Source organism: Melanotaenia boesemani, chromosome 11 (assembly GCF_017639745.1).
Source record: "Melanotaenia boesemani isolate fMelBoe1 chromosome 11, fMelBoe1.pri, whole genome shotgun sequence".
In the NCBI taxonomy this organism is placed as follows: Eukaryota; Metazoa; Chordata; class Actinopteri; order Atheriniformes; family Melanotaeniidae; genus Melanotaenia; species Melanotaenia boesemani.
The window spans coordinates 14566421-14589714 of NC_055692.1; the positions used below are offsets into that span (position 1 = coordinate 14566421).

The following is a 23294-nucleotide window of genomic DNA, read 5'->3' on the forward strand; positions in this document are numbered from 1 at the left end:
GCAAGTAATCTATTTATGTTCACATCATCTATACTACAGGAATAAAATTCTGCTGTTGCCTATCAATTATAGCACGCGTAGCTGTTACACTCATCATCACAACAAACTGAGCACTTCTGCATTTCTGTTTGTTTGCTCTGCAGTACTGGCAATTTTTCTTCATTGTGATACCAAAGCCAAAGTTCAATCAACATTTAGGTGAAAATTACAGATTGCAACATTGATTAATCTTTTTGCTCTTTACAAACTCAAAAATTTAAATCAAATGTAAGACAGTTTTCTATTACTGTCACAATTTTCTTTGCCTGTAATCAGGTGGGGGCTTCAGGGTGGTAAACAATGTTGCACAGTGCAGGATAAGTATGGATGCATGTAGTTGTGTGTGTGGTGTGTGTGTGTGTGTGTATGTATATACATACATATACATATACATACATATACACACACATATATATATATATATATATATATATATATACTGACTATATATAAGATGCAATAATAGAGAACATCACATAGTCAAACTGCTAGAACAGAAATCTAAAGTGAGGTCATTGGCCCAGATCTTCATATATTGTGACAGAGATGAGGAATCACTGCATAGGATATTCAAAGTCAAGTCATGAGTACATCATTTATAGTAAAATGTGCAGATCTTAATGGGGCTTGGATCTACTTTGCTTCAATCTGTGCCTAAAGGCTAAAATCTTGGCAGAATGCCCCTGACTGACATCCAAGTTTTTGGTCTAAGTCGCCGTTTTTCGTGTCCAAGGATCCATTTTATTCCCTTTCTCCCTTTCGCTTTCAGTTTGTTTTATCATTCTGTCCCCACGACATAATTTTTCTTTACAGCTCTCTTTTATTCAATCTGTAGGTTCTTTGAAATAATGCTAAATGAATGGTAAAATGTTGAAAGTATTTGCTGTAATTTACTCCCTCTTGTCATGAAACATTCATTTCTGCAGTAATTCCTTCCCCCACCTCAGCTACTCTCAAACACACACTCAGCCAGCAATGCAAATAAATCTACCACTCTGCAGGATAATCATGCTTGAGTCATGCATGAAAACAGACACATGTGCACGAAGAACATCGTCACAAATCTAGAAAGTAGATAAACAGCATCTCCTACAGACAAAACATGGAATTGAAACGGAGCAAGTCAAGATATTGTGACTGATTACATGTTTCAAAACATTTAGCATAAAAAAACAGAGCTACAGCAAAAAGGTTCGACTCAGAGGAGAAATGACTGCAAAAGCAGCAACGATTCAAAAACAAGAGTTCAACCTCTACTTTTCTTTATGTGGTAAAAAAAAAAAAAAACAAAGCAAAGGATACTGAACTAGCAAGAAAAATAAGCAATGAGACAACAATACAGATTTTATGACAATAGAAGAGCAGCTAGAATTATACTTACATCCTGGAAAAGACGTCTGTCCTGCGCCAGACGTTTGGATGCCAGGGTTTTGGTGACGTGATAGAAGGTTAGCAGTGCTCTGTGCTGCTGCAGGCCATCCTGACCCTTCACGGACTCGAGCAGAATTGGAATAAGCTCTGGCCATTGCCTGGGGCAGTCCAGACGGGCTACCTTGGCTATCAGGACTGCGATCTGGGTCGCTATCTGTTGGGAAAAAACAGGGAGGCAAAGATTTAACACAGCAGAAGTTGGTTAGGCTAAAACCAGCCAACTGAAGGGATTTGAACTGTATCAGAAATTTTGTTGAAGGACTCAATTCTTTTTGGATGTCCCTTTTAAAGCGAGTAGTTTGGTTAAAATACTGTATCTTGGCATATAAATGTGGAAAGTTCATCTCCTAAAGCAAAGCAGTTAAAGAATTTAACATTCTTTTATACAGTTGACACTATTAGGGATTTCTGACCTTTTTCAGCATGTCTATGGAGATTTACCCAGAAGATCTGTGCTTAAAGATGCAGTGCATAACAAAATCAAAGGTCAAAGACAGAAAAATTAAAAATCTTGCCTCTTCCTTTGAATATGTCTTTATAAACACACACGCGCCTGCTAAACACATCTACTAGTCTACTGAATAATTAATCTGTCAGCAAGCCATTTTAATGGGTCAAGAATCAATAAGTATCCCTGACCAGGCTTTTGTGTTTAAGCAAGGTTAGGTAATACAATTTGAATTGATTTTCAAACGTCTATATATAAACATTTCATAAAGCACTTTCACACTCACTCACCAACAGAACACACCTCTTGTTGAGTTTCAATTTGACAAAAAAAGAGGCTGTAACTGGTGAGACGTATGGTGCTTAAATCGCATTCATTGCCTGCTATATGGACCCCATCCGTCCTGATGTTACAGAGCTGTCCCTCAGGGATATAGAACCTGTAGCAACCAGAATGGATGGCCATCATTTAGAGCCACCTTCTGTACCACTTCACACCAACCTATTACCCACTGCCTGACTCCTGAATTACTTCATTGCTCCGGTATTCCTGAGAGCTAAAAGAAATAACTTCAACTGAAAATTCTTAGCCGTAAATATACAGCCCCAGTCTGCACGCTTAGCACGTTTACCCATTTAACCTCATGTTTTTGTAAAATAGCATGAAGAAAACAGGTTACAGAAAGCCAAGATATTTTCAGGTCAGTTTCCATGTACATCATATAGTTTTGTGGAAAGTAATTTTGCTCAGAATCAGCTTTTTTTCTAGTTCCTTTTCCACAGTACATCCAATTTCTTTGCACTGACCTGATTGATAGGCTCATTGAAGTTTGTGATAAGACCAGCACGCAACGAAGTCTTCTCCTCTTCCGATAGTGCACTGTGAACAAAGCAATTAAAAACATTCAGAAAAAGTAAGTAGGTCAGGAAATAGAAAGTGTACAATACAGTACAAACAGCAGAATACTGTCAAATGATTACAATTTTAAATCAGATTAATCATAGCTTTTAAATGAATCATGATTAATCATAACATGCAGCTACGCCTAAAATTTGCCCATTTTTACGGCATCTTTTTTTTTTATTTTTAAACCTGTCCAGCATCATAGCAAGCAAAATGATAATGTGGTTGCTGTGTCGTGCTGAACAAATTTGTTCTGCCAAGGGGAGGCTTATGGGTATAAGGCTCCTCTTGATAATCTGATTTATTTATTTATTTACTTTGAATCATGAAATCTATGTAATCTGGCTGGACCTGACAGAAAAAGAAGGAAGACAGCAAAAAGAAGCAAAAGGGAAGGAAGAAAGAAAGAAGAGGAGACTGAAACACAACATACAGAAGGCAATGACCCTTCAATCCACACTATCACCAGATAAACTGTTACACTTGTACATAAACACACCAGAAAGTTTCCTACGGCTTTTACTGAAAAACAGAGCTGCCAGTGGTTAAGAGTTCTTAAATAATAACCAAATCAAAAAGACATATGGTATTTTATCAACAGAGCGAGCCAAGGCAACACATATTTACTATTAACTGATGTTCTCTTAGGTAAACGTCAGATGCCCAAGGGTCAGTAAATACAGCATGTAATGTACTTCTGTATCATAAAACCACCAGATCTGACAACTGAAGTTAAACAGCCAACATTGATAAATAAACTCTAATAAAACTTGATGATCTGGATAAAAACACATTTTTCCTTTTATCATTGAAGTGTAAGTGTTTGTGCAGCAGTGACAAAAGTCCTACAGCACCATCACCCAAAGTAAACAACCATTGATAAAACAGATCATTGGCTGTTTTACAAGTTTTTCTTCACTTTTTTACATTAGATGATCACTTTAGTTGTACTAGTCAGTTCAATATTTCATAAAACGTAGACCTTAAAAAAAGGTCTCATTTGTGCCCCCCTTTTCCTGGTCAGTGTCCCTGCCTGGCCCCCCCATCAGAACTTTTCTAGACCCGCCCCTGCATATATGAAGTATAAAGCCTGTCTACCACCAGCCAACTACTGTGTTACAAAAAGGTCAGACCAAAAACAATACTTTGGGGTAAATATGTGATGGTGTGAACCATGAACCGCTAGTTTCTTCCTTCACAGCTGAACGATAAACGCAACAAGAGAAAAAAGTCGATCAGCGAATTAAAGACAGCCGTCATGACTCACGGTACAACCAGAGAGGAGATGGAGGAAGCAACTGCTCAAAATTACGTGTTAATGCAAAAATATTTTTTATTATTGTATTTGTCATGCATTATAAATAATTTATTATATTATTAATATCAATTAAATAATATCAAATAAACTTAATATTTTTCATTTAATTTTGATTTAATTTTATTTAAAAATTAGATTTATAAACGTACAGAGAGATGCAGGAACAAGACAAAGGAGGCCAGAAATCTAAACCCAGAATTGAATGATTACTGACTGGCCAGCATGGAGATTGATAACATCTGGGTACCAGCAGCACATATCCAAGAGAAACCTTGTAATCTAATTTACAATTCTGGACATGCAAACCACTTTAATATGCTGAGGCTATGAAGATGATATCAGTTTGCCAACTTGTTATGGAACTGCTTGAACCAATTAAATGTTTAACATTCTACGGTGCAGGAACCCCCAAATGCTAAATATAAGTAAACTTTGGAAAAAGTCTCAGACATCCTCCAACTCAGATCTGATAGACAGAACAACTCAGGTTTTTTCCCTGTGCTGTAACTTTGAACTGCTGCTGAAGGAAAGCAGAGCAAGTGTTTTATATGAAGAATGGGAAGGCATGAATCATACCCTAACCCTGAAGGAAAAAAGATGAGGATGGAAGACAAATTACCAAGAGGGAGAGTGAATTAGTGAAACAAAAAATTGCTATACACACATATTTTGGGAATATGGGGGTGAGTCAAACTTTAAAAAAAAAAAGATAAAAAGATATATTAACATTTGCAAGCAAGTGGATTTTGTGCAAAGGGAGCTAAAAAAATCATATGATTGGAGAATAAATGACAAGCAAGGCACAAAAATGATTCAGTATGCAAAGAGCGTGGAAATATCCAGGAAGACCAGATCCAAACCCACCTTTTTATTACACTATTATTATATGTTTTTAGTCTGAACAGAGTGAAAGTTGATAGTGGTGCATTTTTAAAACCCAAGTTGAGTTAAAGTGGATGTGGTATGGAAAAATCTTTCATAAAACATCTGATGCAAAGGAGGCATTCACTCATTAGGCAACACAATCTTTGTGTCTAACTTAAATTGTTTGATTTCAACTTCAGAAACAAATACAGATTCTTAATTGGACCTTCAAGTATACTTTTACTGCTTTTTTCCAGGTAAGCAACAGAGAAAGACAAAATTTAAAAAAAAAAAAGGGAAAGAGCAAGCTTGTCAGCTACTTAATGGAGTTATGTAAAACCATGTATTCTGAACCTGGCTTACCCTGTAGGCAGACACGTTTAAAAGCTTAAAAATAAAGAACTAAAAGTCAAAGACATATCTGCACGGCATCTTTATTTTTTAAGTAGTATTTTGACTGAATTTTCAAATGGTTGATAAATTTAAACAAGTTCTAAGCAGGTCATTGTTGAGCTTATTGATGCTATCAGATCGGCTTTAATGACTCATCCTGCTTGTTTGCAGATTTCACTTGGAAGAGTGGAGCACCATTCATCCAAAGGATCAACGATAAAACATAAAAGATGAAGATGCTGGCCTAAAGCCTTGCATGGATGATGCATCTGGGATTATTTTCATCCTTAAACCATGCAGAAACCCCCAGTGTCGAACAAATGAGATGGCATAATCCCGGAAGAGACGTTTTCCCACCAGGATAGAAACGTTTCAGTACATTATGAAGGTCATGATTGAAAACAACTTTGATCTGCAGACTCCTCCCTTTAAGGGGAAAGTCTGACTCACAGAGGGAGATGGTCTTTCAGATCGTCCCCTTCAATTTAACAGTTAAATATAAATGTCACAAAAATGTAACAGCAAAAAATGCATTTTTAAAAACATATGGTTCAAGTAAATGACCTAAAAACAAGTAAACTTTCCTGCCATTTATAGATATTTTTAGTGGCACAACTGTGCTGACTGCATGAAATAAGGGCTTTTCAATGACATATCACCACTTGAAGAGCTTTACTTTGTGTATAGAGAACAACTTGTAAATCCCACTGGAACAGTGAGCAAATAATCAAAAGTTTACTTCTGTAACATTATTGAAACATTTTTAAAATTTCACAGAAACCTTCTACTTTTCTTGCTTGAAGTTTTTATCTGCTGAGCTCTGGGAACAGTCTGCCTGAGGATGTTTGAGAAGCTACAAGCGTTATTATTCCTATTTAAACTTTTGTATATTTCAGTGTTACTTTTCATTTCTTGTGTGTATTTGTATTATTGTTTATATTCGTGCCATTGTATCAACACTGTCAGGAGGAAACATATGACGCTTTATTCACTAGTGAAATTAAATAAAGTGAAGGAATAATGAAATACAAGGAGTTACATCCATGCTGTTGGTGGTAAATCAAGTATAAATGAAACAATTTTCTCTGCCTTAATCTGAACATTTTGAATACTTTTGTTAGTTAATATTAGCAAAATGAGATGAGAAGAAGACCTTTCAGTCATCGAAAACCAATTTGTAATTTTTTTACAGCAGGACTATGGATTTGTCACAGCTGCACAAATAGAGCTAATAACTTTAATAATGATGGCACCATTATCTTTAAATGACTAAGTCGTGCTCAAATAACAGCAAAACTGTAAAGCCTGAATGAATAATAGAAGGAAGTCATGTTTCCCTTTTAAGCTAGGGATGTCTTTGAGCTACGAAATATCAGTCAGTGATATCATTAATCAATACCACTTTTCCCCCCTTTGAATGGATTCTTCTTATATTTATAATGAAAAGTCCTGTTAAAACTGAACTGCTTCTTATGAGATTCTTGCTCTTTGAAATAACATGTAAAATCCTCACACTACTCAATGATGGTTCACTGTGTTGGACCCACACAAGTAAAAACTTAAGTAATCATTGACTTTCAATTAGGAAAGTTTCAAAAAAAAAAAAAAAAAAAAAAAGGGATATTTGACCCAAAACTTCAAGCTGCATTTGTAATTAACTTAATATTCTATTAGGTTGATTTGATTTATTTTAAAAGAATTGAGGAATGTCTACATTTAAAATAATTAATAGTGCATTAAATTACAGACAAACAACGTCATTCAAGCTAAATCTCTGTACTCAGCGGATAAGGGCAAATGGCTAAATGCTTCAGGTCCTCGGGCAGCACTTTTATAAAAACAGAAAAACTGCACGTGTTCATTTACTTATCTGAAAACCTCTAGCTTACTCTCTGCATCCAATAATTTATGCTCAAGCCATCAGTTGACTGAAGGCATAGCTAAAAACTAACCATTATAACTGAAATCCATTTAGGGACTCATTAAAAACACAGCAAAGAGAACATCTGGACTTTTATCAGCATATAATTCAAATTCAGCATCAGTCGGAATGTGTGGGGACATAAGGTCCATAAGGTATGAGGGTTCTGCTCATCTGGGAAGCCACTGTTAATGCTGCACAGTGTATAAATGTCGGAAAAATATATACTGCTATTCAGGTGTTCCCTTTGTTATTTTTTTAAGCAAGAACCTTCTTGTTTTAGAAAGAAATGTTGAGCTGCAGCTTGGATTAAAGACAACAGCGTGGCTCTAAAGTAGAGGGATCTGGTTGATAAACTGGTCTGTAATGAGACATTATGAGGTAAAATTCTTCATCAATAACACATTTTTCTATTAAATGATTCGCTGTAGATTAAAATCCCTTTAAAAAAGGTTGGACCAGTTTTAATAGGGTCTTACTTTTTTTTTTTTTTTAACACATTGTCCAAAAAAATTCAGGATGATATATCAAGGGCACACATCAGTAACAAAAATCAGGTAAAAGAATTGAGGTGAACCCTGAAAAAAATCTGGGAAGCAGAGAACATTTTAAAAAGAGAGGATATTAATAATTTGGAGTGACAAACAATAGGCACAGAGTACTAAGGTGTTCTGTAAATTTTAGAGCAAGTCTTGGATTTTATTTGGACAAAGAAAGCCAGTCAAGTACCCAAAGATAAGCAGTAGACTCTGGATACTCAAAGCTGTCCTACCATCAGACAAAACTCACACAAAAGCAATCATCGAGTAAAATAAAAATCAAAGCACAACAATGTGACTAATCAGAAGTAAGAAAAGGACTGCGGCTGTGGAAATTTGACCAGCAAAATCTGCAGATGTAAGCTTTTACTGGTAAAAGCAAAGACAATGAACAGCGAAGAAGATGGAGACACAATAAAGAAACGCAACAACAAACCTGTGACAATTCAAAAAGCTAAGCCACAGACAAAAGGCAATGAGATTAGGACTGATGAAGAGAGGCAGTGCATCAATGATTGAGGCAGCAAGTACAAAGATGAGCAATACTTTGGAGACTACAAGGGTTTAGGTGAAAAAGTAAAAGTGTGAGGCTGACAGCACTGGGTGTGCAGGCACTTACTGAGGTGCTACTCTTCTCCAGTATCTGTCAATGCCATTTTTGAAGTACAGCACAGCGAGCCACCTGACGTTCACATCCAGCATGTGGTTGTTAAAGATATTCTGTGAAGTAAACACACACACACATAACCATATATTTAAAAAGGAGCAATAATGGGCAATTCAAAGACTGGTCTAATTTACCTGCTCAAGCTAAACTACAGAAACAGGGATAATAAGTCTAAACTGGCTCAAGTATAATGAGCTGGGATGTCATCAACACACTTTAAGGAGCAGCTTTAAGTGACAAGCATAAGCAGTGGCAATAAAAAAAAACTATTAATCAATTTATATATTTATAGAAGTTTGTGCTGAGGACTGTCAGTGTATTTAGTTATTGGCCTTTGAACTGCAACGGCAGGGGCTCCATGAAGGGCAGCACTTTAATATCACAGATTGGAATCTTGGCTCTCATATTTTCATGGTTTACACGGTATGCAGTTTAAGTGACATTTTTTGCTTTTATACAGATAGAAAATATCTATCTGTTGCATCAAGGAAACAGTTCAGACCATTAGCAGAGCTCCCCCGTTGTAACCATTTTCAATATTTTAGTTTAAAGAAGAAAAAAATCCACTGACAGCCAGTTAGCTTTTATCAGATCCATTACTGAAACTAGAGCCTTTCTGGTTTGGCTGTTTGATCAGCTAATGCAATCCCTAAGATAGATAGGACATTTTGAGCTTCTTTGTTTAATTTCTATGGAACATGGCTTGTTTTAGAGGTCGACAAATGTGGGTTTTTCTATGACAGTTGACGCTATTAAGAAATCTGGGTAAGAAAATGGCCAATAAATTATGCGTTATTTATTTTATGTTTATTGGCTGTTACCCTGTCACATGATGGAATTTATCACAATAGGCACTGTTCTACTGGTTGGTTAGGACTGTGCACTTTTACCAGTTTTGTTAATAGAGGCTGTCATGGGGCATTGGTTAGAATGCATAAAGATGAGAGGTTTCTTTGGGTTTAGGTTGTTTATTGACATTAAACATGAAGGTAACTGTATGGTTTCTGAACTAGAGATGTAAAACTACAATAAATGATATATCCATATATCAGCAGTTTGTTGTACAATTCAAAACCAACACCACAAGAATTCCAGAGAAGCATACTCAGCATGCAAATACCTGAGATTATACAGGAGCACAATAAGGAAATAAAACAATACTTAAGTAAAATAGTTAAACTGTTAATTTTGCATTTTTAATAAGATCATCCGACTATTTATTTATTTTGTGCTGTTTTGATTGCTACATTACATATGTTGTGAAATGTTGAGTACAAAGATAAGAAAAATGGCTGGGTGGCTATTTACGTTTTGTGGCAAAAGTGGCTGAAAACAATAAAGATCACTGATATATGTCATTTAAAAAGAAAAAAAAAAACCTTATACTCATAACAAAGCTTGTTGCTCTTATCTGCTTCCCTAAGACCACCCATGATCAGAGGATACGAGTGACTTCATTCTGTTCTGCTTGGATTTTTACAATTTATTCAAACAACAATCCATTTAACAACCGAGCAAGCATGTACTGAGAGTTTAACAAAGCAAAAGATGAAAGGTAAATGACAGGTACACAGTCTTGTCCAACTATCCTAGTTGTTTACTGTTGTATACAAGCTGATCAGGCTTTGGTTCCTTAGAGTCCCATTCAATTAAACTGTGCAGGCAAGTCATATTGGTGTCTTTAATCAAATTTGTTTCTGATCAGTGTGCAAGAAGTTCTTTTAAAAACAATTATGTAATGACATATGAAACCTAAAACAATGTTATTTTTGACCATTGAGGTCTGATGTATCCCTCTCCACTCTCTTGACCACATAGGAGGCAAAGAGCTCATCTTCTATGTTGTGAACAGAGTGTTTTTGCACATTCCCTACAACCCTGAAAATTTCCAGAGATGCTCCTGAGGGGCTGCATGTGACAACACAAACACCTGACTTCTTCTTGAGCTTACCCAGCCAGCTGCCTGTAATATGTGGAACCAATGTGTGAATTCAGATGCAAACACTGAGCTTTTTTTTTTTTTTATCCTGTCCAGCATCCTAACATACAGAACGGTGGTCTGTGTGCCAAGGGAGACATGTTATATACATGGCTGCCCTTAATATTTTTATTTTTTTTTGTAATCTTATTTCTTTTTTTTTTGTCTTTATATGTCAGTGCCGAACCTGACAGGGAGATAGAGGAAGAGGGAAAAAAGGGAGAGGAGGACAGGATTAAAAATGTGGAATTAACAATTGTCTAGGCTGCCTGAAACACATCACAAATAAATACATACATACATACATACATACATACATACATATACATATATACAACTTACTGATGCTCAGCAAGATCTTAGCATATACACAACTGAAAGGTTTTCTGGGTTGCTTTCGTTCAAAATCAGCTTCTCTCGTCGACATAATGCCAAATTTGGATTTTTAAAATAACACTGAGAATAACTTCGCTTCCGATAATAAAAATGTGTAAATGCACAGCTGGACAACTATCGGGAAAAAAAACTTCATAAATAAGGATAATTTATATTTACACCTGTGACAAGGTACCTGTATGTCCGACATTAGCTTCTCTTACTGAGATCATGCTAAATTCAGATGTTTTTCCACTCAGCATTACATTACAATGAAATATTAAACAGCATATTACTTCTTACATTAGCAGCTAATAGTAAGACTGTGGGCTCTGCCATGTTTAACAAAGACCAAATGTTTTGAAATAACAGGAACTGGCGTCACCACATGCATAGATGCAATGGACAGGTAAACATAGACAATTATCTTTCGAATATTGTATTCCATAAGTGCATATAGACAAGTTATTTCAGATTATTACAGTAATCTGATTACTCCCAGATATTTGTTTTGATTGGCTGTGTTTTATAAAACAAAAGAGTTATCTGACAATATCTTTAACATTCAAGAAAAACTGGTGTTACATAAATATCTGTAAATGAATAGAGGTAAGTGTAAGTGAATCAAATAGAACTGATTCAGGAAATTAGTGGTGATACCCAGCCCTATAATTGCTGGTACTCAAATCCAATTAAAATTAGACTGTGTACTACACATTGTTACAGTAATATGTGTGTGTTGAGGAATCAGTCTACTGCAATAAGTTTTTCTTTTTAAATCAGGATGACTGAGAGGTGTATATTCAACGCAGACATAATGCATCTAATGCCATTTTATCAACAATGAAACAGCAATGCTCTAACACTTTAACATTAATTTTTACTTTGAAAAGAACAAGAATTCAGAAAATGAAAATCATGGCATATAAAAAAGAAATTTAAAACTATAAAATGAGCCCCTAAACTTCCAGGGGATTATATATACTGAGGCAATCCATCAAGTAAGAAGTGGTGTCATTTTCTCATAGAAATCTATGTGGGTGGTTTTCCGTTTTGCAAACAAAACGTCATCCCCTGCTGACCATCACAAAGACTGTTGATTTAAGGCATTTCAACCCAGAGGCAATGTCCATCAATTATTTACAGTTCAAGGTTGAAGAAGTAACAGTGTGGAAAAGAATGCACCTCTAAAAAGTCATATAAAAAACCCACTAAAATATTGTCTGTTTCACAGTGAAATTTTCTGTATCATGATGTTTAACAATGTATTTTGAATGTCGCATTTTTTATTTTCCTTTTCTTTGTATTTCAAGATCTAACAGAGAATCATCTGTCTTAAAACCTACTTATTATCCCATAATTCAAACAGCTGTTGACAGGCGAATATTTCATAATCAGCCAGACAAATAAACTGTTACACAAGCTACTTTTTGGGTTATTGATCTTATTTCTCATATACTCTGACTTAAACTGGATGGTATGCTCCACTGATGCCTCCACTTTAAATAATGCACTACTAAAACAAAGATAAACAAAGAAAATAACTTTGTTTTTCTTTTTCCTGTGAATAGATCAGTTTGTTATGGTTAGCTATGCAGAGCACATACTGGGCCAATTTATTTACAAATTGCAGGAGATGAAAGTGGAATTCATCTTATCATATGAGCCTGGCTGAGACAATAAACCAACATTTTCCTTAAATGTCTGAGAAATTTTTTTTTGATGGAACTGACTGTGCATTGACGTTTAAATCCCTTATACATACAGGCAAATACCAACCATGGCAAAACTTTCTGCAAATGAATCTTAATGAAACTCTTCAACTGAGATGTGAGTGAAAAGCTCTGTAGACTAAGAACAGAAACTTTGAGAACAACTAAAAGAAAAAATATGGTTGTAATTATTATTTCAATTCAGGTAGGTGGCAGTATCTACAGTATACTGATAACAATAACTACACCACCAAATCTTAGTGTTCGAATCACTGTCAGTCATTTACTGTACCAAAAAAACAGCCAATCACAACACAATAAATTGCAATTACGATTTAAACTGTTCAGCCCTAGCATCTACTTTATTAAAGTTTTGTTTGTCATTTCTGTTTAATAAAGATAATTTGTTAAAAAATACATATGATGGAAGAAAAGCATGTAATTACCTGTACCAAATTTATTCTTTAACGATTGAACTCAATCTCTAAGCTTCTGTAAAACAGTGATAGATTCTCTTGTGAGTCCACACCTGTCGTCTTTTCTTTTCTTTCTTTGAACAGCATACAATAGTCGCTGGAGCATGCAGGGTTTGTACTGTTTCTGTGTGGATGGCCCTTAATTCTTCAACACCAATCAGACCCCAGCTGTCTGCCACACACTGCCCTCTTACCTTTTCCCAACCCTAAACAAGCTTGTATTTTGTTGCTGTGATTACGGGTATTTTGGGAAACTGCCAGGATGAATCGTCATAGACAAATAGAACATATAACACATCTGTCTGCTTTTGTCAGGCTGATTGCAATATATTCTCTTCCTCTTTAAAACTAATCTAATCTCTGCACTTTACAACACAATGACCCACATCCCATTCATTAACAAACTGATTAGTGACAGCTTAATCATTTTGACTCAGATATATTTCACTTTGATATCAGGCCTCACCAGAAGGACAGAATAGAAGCCTGGTTGAGTCTCCCACTGCCGGAGCTGCTCCTCTGCAGGCTTCAGCACAGCTGTGTCCTGACTGGTAGCCTGGGTTAAGGCCTGCAGCACCACAGAACTGGCACTGTCCATATCCATAGCTGGATATATCTACAGGGGAATGCAGGAGGGAGAGCAAGAGAGACAAAAGTTAAATTTCATTTTTCTCTCAGTGGAAAGTTCTGGAAAAAAAAACTGTTTCAGCATATGTAAAAACTGCATAATAAAACATCAAAAGAAAGCTGTGAGAGTCAATTTACATCTACAAAAATGTCAGACCGAGAAATCTTCGCTTTTGTTTTATCTGGCTGTATTATTTCTAACCCCATTTTATTATAGATCAAGCAGAGCTTGATTGACTGTGGAACAGAAAGAAAGAAACAGATTGTCTGAATAAAGAGAAGCATACCTAACAGCAGATCTTATATGTCCCAGATATTCCTCTAACCCGTCAATTAACACAGCTAAAGATGTTTTCAGTCTGGCATACCCAACTTATTCCCTTCTCTGCTTCACATGAAGCCAATTTTAGATAGAAAACTAAATCGATGCATAGCCAGGCCAACACTGAGACCATTTATTCTTATTTAGGAACTGTATCAATAAATGAATAACAGAGGGGAAAAAAACATTACATGGACATTTATGTCTCCCTACACAACAAAGAAAGAATACAAAACAAAAAAGAAATAGACTGTGTGTCATTTTAAGATGTAAAGAGTAGTTTAATCAGGTACAAATTATATTAATGCAAAAAAATGTGTTTTTCCATAGACCTGCTTGATTATGTTAATAAACAATTACATTTCACAAACAAGTAACCACAGTAAAATGTTTACAGTGGTGACAGAGACCTCTACTTTCAGTAAGATTAACGAGAGGGGGCAAATATTGAGCAAGGCTGCCACCTACAGTCCAGAAACAAATATTCAGCTGCATGAAAAACAGCTGCTTGTGGAAAGAATGAGAGTTACGACCATCTTTTTCTCCTTACAAGAATACTACGTTGAGGCCAGCTCACAAAAAGTACTTAAACATTTCAATCACAATTGTCTCATCTTAAATAATAACAGGCGTTAGAGTTTCTAGTGGGAACTAAAGGGAATATTTTCTATTTAAAACAAGTTTTAGACTTTTTATTTGTCCACTTTTAACTACAAAAGAGTGTGCTTCCTCCAGGTGCACAGCAGTATTTGATAAGACCAGGTATTTAAGTTATGTTCATCCCAGATATAAGAAACCAGAACAAACTTTCTGGATAACTTTGATAAGAGATTAGAATCTGTAGCATGTTAACACATACTCCACGTTCCTGTGTAGGCTGAAAGTGGCAGCGTCGTAAGTTACATACTACTAGTTACACACAGGCCAGTCTCGGCACTTAGACTACTGACGGATAAATAGAACAGTACTGATCATCACATTACAATGAAGCTCTGCTGGGAAACCTTAGCGTTATTATCACACTACATAAACACTGTTGCAGAACAAGCACAATCCCTGCTTGGCAACAAGACTCTCTGACCGCTGTGGCTCTTCCCAATGTCCATTGCCGTACTTTAAAGTAGTACTATGTAACTTCCTGACCTTAAATATGCGTTTGCCTTGTTTTGATGACACAGTGACTTTTATTATTCCTGGAGCTGTCATTGCCCATCAGTGCCCTGAGGCTGAGAAAAGCTGTGAGCGCTTCACACCTTTTGCTTCCAGGACCCTGTGTCAAATTACAGCTGAGTTTTGCTTTTTGCACCACTTCACAAGCTACCATTAACTGGGAGCATCAACACAGGTTTTAGTTGATCAGGTCTAGGTTCTGCAAATTTATTTGGCTGTGCTGGGGAAGTCTTTACACAGTAGTGCAACCCTCTCACCATCAACACAAGATATTTTAATCAATCAATCAATACATGCAGTATGGAACTCTCTAACTATCCTCAAACATCTTTGTCATTGGAAAACTACTCACTCCTGTGAGCAACTGCCACTATCGAGTTTGAGGAGAATGTGGTATCATAATCATCATATATGTCTGTGTTATATACTCATACAACAAAGATTAAACACAGGAAATAGACTTAGCCCTATGGCTTGTGTGAAAATTTAGTCTTAACTGTTAACATAGAGCCTCAAGATGCTTACTGTATATTGCTCAAGTTGACTCAGTGTACAAGAAACTTCATAAAAAAAAGAAGCAATCAACATAATCTGCTTACTAACAGTCAGCGTTTACCCTTAAATCTGTTTTAAACTATTTATAACCATCTCTAACTTGTGGATTTCTGTAAAAATAGAAATCCATAATCAGTAAAATATTAAGAGTTATTGTGCAAGCTAGATGTGGGATGCAGAGGCTGGTCTGCACAAGAAAGAATGAGAATTAGAAGTGCAAGGTACCGGTGTAAAAGCACACATTTTAAGTCCTCAAAAACACCCGAAATAAACATTTATGACTGGAGGACCATGGTAGCAAGCTGGAGAAGTTCAAGATATGAAGTCCAGCCTCAATGAAAAGCTGGAGTTCTCACAATATAAAGAATGCACATGTGACGTCACCGCCAATTCTCTGCCATTTTGGGGGCACCCGGCTACTGTTTACATCTACACTTTCTGGTTTCTCACTAAAAAGAATCATCCTTACCACGAAAACCTCACAAATTACTTATTAATAAGTTAAATCCTTACAATCTGCTGAACAATGAATGAAGTTCAGGTTTAGATGAGTTGCCCCCAGTTTCAATCTCAGGCGTCGGTGTTTACTTTGTGTTTGGTGTAAGTTTTTATACCTGTCATTAAATCTAAAAACTACCGATCACTGAATGTCCATGCAACGATTTTTCTTACGGATGCATTAAAACTTGCTAGTCTACAAACTATCAGCTGCACCTACACCATCATACTGAATTATTATGTTAAAACATTTTTCATTTGATATTTTGATTCTGAAATCAAATAAATTATCTGTTCATCTGTGTAGATTTATTTCTGACGATGATGAATGAATATATTCAGAGGGTTATTAAAAATAAAGACATATGGCTACACATGAATAATTCATTTAATACATCTTGCAGCTTCCCGAATGTCGGGACTGAATGTCTGACCAAACAACACTGGGACTAATGTTAATCTAAGAACAACAAACTATCACAATCTGGTGGAGAAAAGAGATGTTCTCATCTGCACATGGGATTGTCATCCAGATCGGAACTGCTGCATTGAAAATCACGTTCTTGTTGCGTCTGTAGCCAGTAACCCGTTCTACATGAAGTCCCCTGTATTCCACCTCACCTGCTCTCGCATCATCCCGTTCATAGCTGTAAATGCAGCCATCTTTACCTACTTCTGCAAGCATAAAGCTTAAACTGTCCTTTAAACCACGGTCTGCCAGATGCGTATCACCTAGAAAGGTTTCTACAGAAGTCCACTGTTCTCTGTGATGTGTTTAGCCCACGTATTCACTGCACTGCACCAAGATGGAAATGGAGAATAGTTAATTTCCTAATTTTGTAGAGCTTTGGCTAATTGTGTGTAATGTTGTGGCTTTTGTATTGCTGTAACACTTCCTGAAACAAATGTGTGCAAAAATATCACTTTACTATTAACTTGTCATTTTTATTATCAACTTGGCTCCCATAGATACATGCCTCCTCTGTTTTGGTAAACCCTTATTCCACCGGCAAAAAACTTTTCCCCCTCCATTTAAGCAGCAAACTCCTCCTCCCAGGGCTCCAGCATGCAACCAAATGGTCGTATTTTGCGACTAAAATGTGAGACAGTGCGAGTGAATTTTTCATTTACTCGTGCAATGGCAACCAATACATTTGCTGGTCTTTTTCTTGTAGTAGTTATAACTGGGTGTGTCCCAAACTGCACACTTCTATACTTCGAACACTACATTTAAGTGCTTAGTGCACTGACACAGAAATTTCAATAAAAACTCAGTGCACTGAAAGTACCTGGATGCTGCCCTAAACTCGGCCAAAAATCTAGTGCGAAACGATGGACACTACACACACTAAACGGACGCCATCTTGCTGACATAACAGAAGGGGAGGGACTTTCAACCAGTTTTTCAGAGCTGGCAGCCACCGACTCAGCTGTACCGATGCAGGCGGAGGCTATTTTCTACTGTTGTAAGTATGAAGATATTTGATCAAAATTCTAATATAAACTGCAGCATGCTTCTTATCTCTTCTATCCCTGATGACAGTTATGGATCTGATCATTTGTTGGAGGCTGCAGTAGAGTTAGCAACGTAAATGTTAGCAGTTTTATAGCCGAATGTATTGTTCAAGTATTTATCACTAATACAGTGAAATGAGAGGAAATGTGAATATTTGCTATGCAAGGCGATTTCAGTGTGCGCCCCTAAAATTTTCTGCTTGGGCTCCTAAAAATTTAAGTTCGGGGGCCACTGTGCTCCTAGTCGTCACTTCTCCCCGAGTCATCGCCCACTGATGGAGCAGACCCACTGAGGACCTTAAGGTAATCCATCCAAATTTTACTCATCGCACCCAGATCTAGATGTAAACACTTGGGTGACCGACCTTTGTTTAGTCGTTTGCTCCCTGGCTCTGGAATAACTCCCCTCGGATCTACGCATTTTCTCAGACCTGGTGCTATTTAAGTAGAAACATAAAACCTTTTTATTCAAAACTGCTTTTAATACCAGCAGTGTGGTGACACCTATCTTATTCTGTTTTATTGTTATATTTCTACTTTTTTACTCTGTTATGTTTTATTATTTTTTTGTGTTTTCTTCCAGCCATTTAGATTTCTGTATTTTCTAGAGTAATTATTGAATTGAACTGTATTGAATATAGATGGCTATAATTTTTATAGGCAGGACAGAAACTTGCATGGAGGGGAAATAGTTTGTTATGTTCAAAACAATATTCCAGTTAAAGTTAGAAGAGATCTTGCCATAGTAAGAGTGGAAGTAATATGGCTACAGTTAGAATTACCTTATGTAAGACCTGTCCTTATTGGATGCTGTTACAGACCACCCAATGCTACTGTAATGTACTTGGATCGGCTATGTGAAATGTTGGATAAGGCATGTGAAATAGGAAATGAGATTTATTTCTTAGGAGATTTTAATATAGATTAGAAGTCTACAGAATGCACGTTAAAGAACAAGTTAATTTCTTTAGCCAGTACTTGTAATTAGTCTCAAATAGTTAAGGAGTATACAAGAGTAATATCAAAAACAAATGGAACACATTCAGCAACTCTTATTGATTTAATTTTTACAAATGTAATAGACTTATGTTCAGAGGCAGTTTCTATTCCAGTTGGCTGCAGTGATCATAATTTAATAGCAGTTAAAAGAATAACAAAAGTACCTAAATTGGGTCAGAAATTTATTTGTAAAAGGACATTGAAAAGGTTAAAGAGGATGACTTTAGAGAAGAAATAAGTGAAGAAATAATAGTGTTGATTAATCAAAGGTTACGCAGCAACAGAATCCGAGTTGTGCTGTGGCCATTTTTAATAAATTGATAAGTAAGGTTATAGATAAATATGCTCCTATAAGAAAACAAACTGTTAGAAATGTCTCTACTCCATGGCTGGATCAAGAGCTCAAAGATTGTATGAATATGAAATGAATCGAGATAAGGTGGAAGCAATTAAACATAATGATGTGGCTAAGTGGAATAACTATCGTGAATTAAGAAACTATGTGACTAAGATGAAGAAATGTAAAAAACGAATGTACTTTCAGAATAAAATTAAGGATGCTGGAATGGACAGTGCAAAGGTATGGAGTACATTGAATGAAGTAATGGGAAGAAAAACTAAAAGAAATATATCATCATTGGAGGCTGATTGAATTTATCTTTCTAAGCCAAAAGCGACAGCTAATTATTTGAGCAAATGTTTTAAAAATAAAATACTAAAAATCAGACAATTCGTGGAGTTGGGACAAGATAAAAATATTTCATATGAATTGATAACAAATAGTATAATGACAGCAAAGCATTGTACATTTAAATTTAAAACTGTAACAGAGGACAATGTGAAAAAATTCTGCAAGCAAGTAAGGATAAATCCAGTGGAATACACAATATTGAGGTTAAATTTTAAAGATGGTGGCAAATCGTATTGCTTTCCCCATTTCTCATATCATTAATTTAGGTTTAACGGCAGGTGTTTTTCCTTCGCTATGGAAAGCAGCAAAAATTATACATTTGATTAAAAATAATAAGGAACAGTTATCAGGTGACAATAGCAGACCAATAAGCTTGTTACCGGCAGCGAGCAAAATTATGGAAAAAATCATGTATGATCAAATACAAGAGTATTTTGAGTGGAATGGGTTAAACACATTATATCAACATGCTTAAAAGGTGGGTCATTCCACAACTACAGCACTCACTCAGATTACTGATCAGGCTACAGAAGATTGATAAGAATAATCTAGTAGGATCAGTATTATTGAACATAAGTGTAACCTTTGATGTTTTAGATCATAGTATTTTATTAAATAACTTAGTTTGTTATGGATTTGAACCATCTACTGTTAAATGGATTGAAAGCTTATTTTAATGGTAGCTATTCTGAGGTGGAAAAGATTAGTTGTGGGGTGGCTCAGGGTAGTTGTTTAGGTCCACTTTTATTTTCTGTCTTTACAAATGATTTTCCACTTTTACTGAAACATGCAACCATGGCAATATATGCAAACAACACAACATTATGATTATCAGCAAAAAATGTAAGTCAGCTGAATACTATGTTAATCAAAGAGTTGAATTTAGTTACACAATGGATGACTGTGAATATATATGGTGGTTAGATCAAACTATTTTCTTAAGGAGCCACCAACATTGCACTTAACCATAGAAGACAATGTGATAATATATATTGCAAAAAATGGGTCGGAGTATGGGAAAAATCAGATTGCAAGAAATTAATTCTTCAGCTGCTTAACAAACAATTAGTTCAATTATTAGAGTTATCTTATTTAGATTTTGCATCAGTTGTTTGGTCTGGTACTACTGAAAATAATTTACATAAATTGCAAGTTGCACAGAATAAAGCAGCAGGAATTGTTTTGGGTTGTCCATACCGAACTAATACAACCACAATGCACAGTAATTTGGCATAGTTAACTGTGAAATACAGACTGAAGTATTTTTTATGATAATTTGTTCTTAATATTATATTAACAAAAAGTCCTGAAGTTATTTACAGGAAATTGTCATTTTTTGCTGATCAACGCAGTTATGGCACAAGACAAACCAGAGGAACACGGTGTGCTCTGCCTCTAAATAAAACAAATCAGTTTCAGCGAGCAGTGTTTTATCAGGCCATGGTTGCATGGAATGGACTGCCAGGATTCCTGTTACTGGAAAATAACAGAAAATGTTTTCAAAAGAAACCTAAAACTTTTTTTGTTTACACAACAGACATGATAATGAAAGAGCATAGATAATATTAAAGTATGTCTAGTGATTAGTTTAAAAAAGCTATTGTTCTGTAAATATAAATGGTGTTTTCTTTTTTCTTTGTTTTTGAGCTGTTGTGTAAATATATATGTATGTATGTATGTATGTGTATGTACACACACACACACACACACACATATACATATATATATATATATATATATATATATATATATATATATATATATAGTTATTGTGTGTGGGTGTTTATGTATGTGGGTGGGTGTGCATGGTGTATAAAATTATGTAAATAATCAAATTTGTAATGTAATATAGAGGAGACCCCAGGAAGACTAGTTACTGATGTTTCAGTAGCTAATGGGGATCTTAATAAAGGAAAAAAAATTTAAACGATGATTCACTACCGCCTTTAATAATTTTGTTATGTAGTCCAACTTGCTTCAGTTGATCAGCAGTCACCGACGAATACAATGCAATAACAGCTCATACACACATGAAACTAACAGTGTTCTATATCTTCTATACCCCCAAACATCACAGCTAAGTTTGCACTAGCTAGCAAGCTAAACTTATTCAATCCGAAACCAAGGGCCGACAACGTCGGTGATGTTGCCGATTCGTATTACGTCTAGTTACGAAACAAATTATGATTTAACCCATATAAAACGGACTCACCAAAAAGGAGACTGAGAGAAAACAGAATATGTGCCTGCAACAGCCGCTGCTGAAGCTCTGCCAGTTGTAATGTAATGAGAGATAGAAACACACGCTTGTAGGAATGGCGCGGGTAGCACGGCAGGCGCATAGTGATGACGTATATGGTTTAGCAAGAGTGCGTCATGAATGAAAAATACTGAGTAGATATATTCAGATAAAGTTCATTACAGAAATTTCATTCCTGGTCACCCGATTATTCTTTTCCTAGACTTCCAAAAGTTTTTTTTTACACTATCTGTCGTGATTTTATATCCAATATCCCCCTCTTTCAATCTAGGAAGCTTCTATTCTACAGCAATTAAAACTCTACACAAATGCCAATAGCTGACACTTTCCTGAGACTTAGCATAAATAGAGATGTACGACAAAGTTGCCCTGCATCCCTTAGCAGTTGCTCAAATTAACTACATAATATTACAAAGTTCCTGTTTTTGATAAGGAACTTAAAATATCACAGCTGGCTGACTTTATAATGAGTATAGATGAAGTTCCTTTGCCTCTGTCCACATTGTCAAAATTCTCAGAAATATCAGGTTTACTTAACTTAAAAAATGTGAAATTTTACCCTTAAATAATCATAACCAAAATACTGTGTGCAACATTCATGTTTAAGACTCCACAACATATTTAAGTATCCACATTTCCAAAAACCCAAAGAGATCATGAATGATAATTTCCTCGCCAACTATTGCAAAATTAAGAAAGAAATTTAACTGCTGGTTGGACAGATATCTGTCCTGCAAAAAAAGAAGGATTGCCTAGAGCTTATTTATTTAGCTCTTTACATATATCCTACAGAAGCCGATATAGGGCATGATTGGGTATTATTCTTTTTTTAATTTTTATCTCGAGATTGCGAGTTAATTTTCACCTTATCTTGAAAAAGCAAACGTTTTCTCGAAATGCTATCAGTTAAAATGGGTCACTTTTTGGCACTGAACTGTGTGTTGTGGTTTGTGGTTGAATTTATGTAATAAAGTATAATTGTTCGGGTTCTATAGGTTTTAAACATCAACTGTCCCACATTTTCAAGAAGAGTTGTGTTCAGGTCAAATGGACCATGTTATCAGCTAGAATGAATCTCTTTTCAGCTAAAATAAGGCACTCAAACTCTAGGTAAAACAGTTGTTTCCAATTTTTAAAAAAAAAACATTTGTTTTAATTAATTAATTAATTACAGTTAATTAAATTAATAATTTTATATTATCATTTTAATTTTATTACCTCAAAATCCAAAAAAGTCATTTTGCTGTGTAAACTGTAAACGATAACAGAATGCAATGATTTCCAAAGCTCAGTCAATTTTATTCCAAGTAGAACATGAACAACATATCAGATGTTGAGACATTTTACCATTTCATAAAAAATACACTGCCTGGTCAAAACAGAAGTTACCACCAAAAGAAAAAGTTGCACATGTTTAGCTTTGATTCCAGCAGCATTCTCCGTGTTATTTTTTCAAGAGTCTTCTGCTTTTATTTCCTTCCAGTGTTGCATTATTCTTTCTCCAAGATCTTGTATTGATGATGGGAGAGTCTGACCACTACTCAAAGCCTTGTTCAGCACATCCCAAAGATTCTCATTGGGGTTCAGGTCTGG

The 23294-nt window shown here is 35.6% G+C and overlaps 1 protein-coding gene across 1 annotated transcript in view; it reads right to left on the reverse strand.

Annotated features, from left to right (window-relative positions):
• ipo11 (importin 11) overlaps positions 1-21762 on the reverse strand; it is a 134182-nt gene extending 112420 nt beyond the window's left edge. The window contains exons 1-5 of the mRNA XM_041999342.1: positions 21654-21762; positions 13531-13680; positions 8476-8576; positions 2725-2797; positions 1421-1624 (exon numbers count right to left, since the gene is read on the reverse strand). Of these exons, the coding sequence (XP_041855276.1) occupies positions 1421-1624; positions 2725-2797; positions 8476-8576; positions 13531-13668 (516 nt within the window). The 5' untranslated portion in view covers positions 13669-13680; positions 21654-21762. The remainder of the gene's footprint in view (positions 1-1420; positions 1625-2724; positions 2798-8475; positions 8577-13530; positions 13681-21653) is intronic.
• Between the last annotated feature and the right edge of the window lie 1532 nt (positions 21763-23294).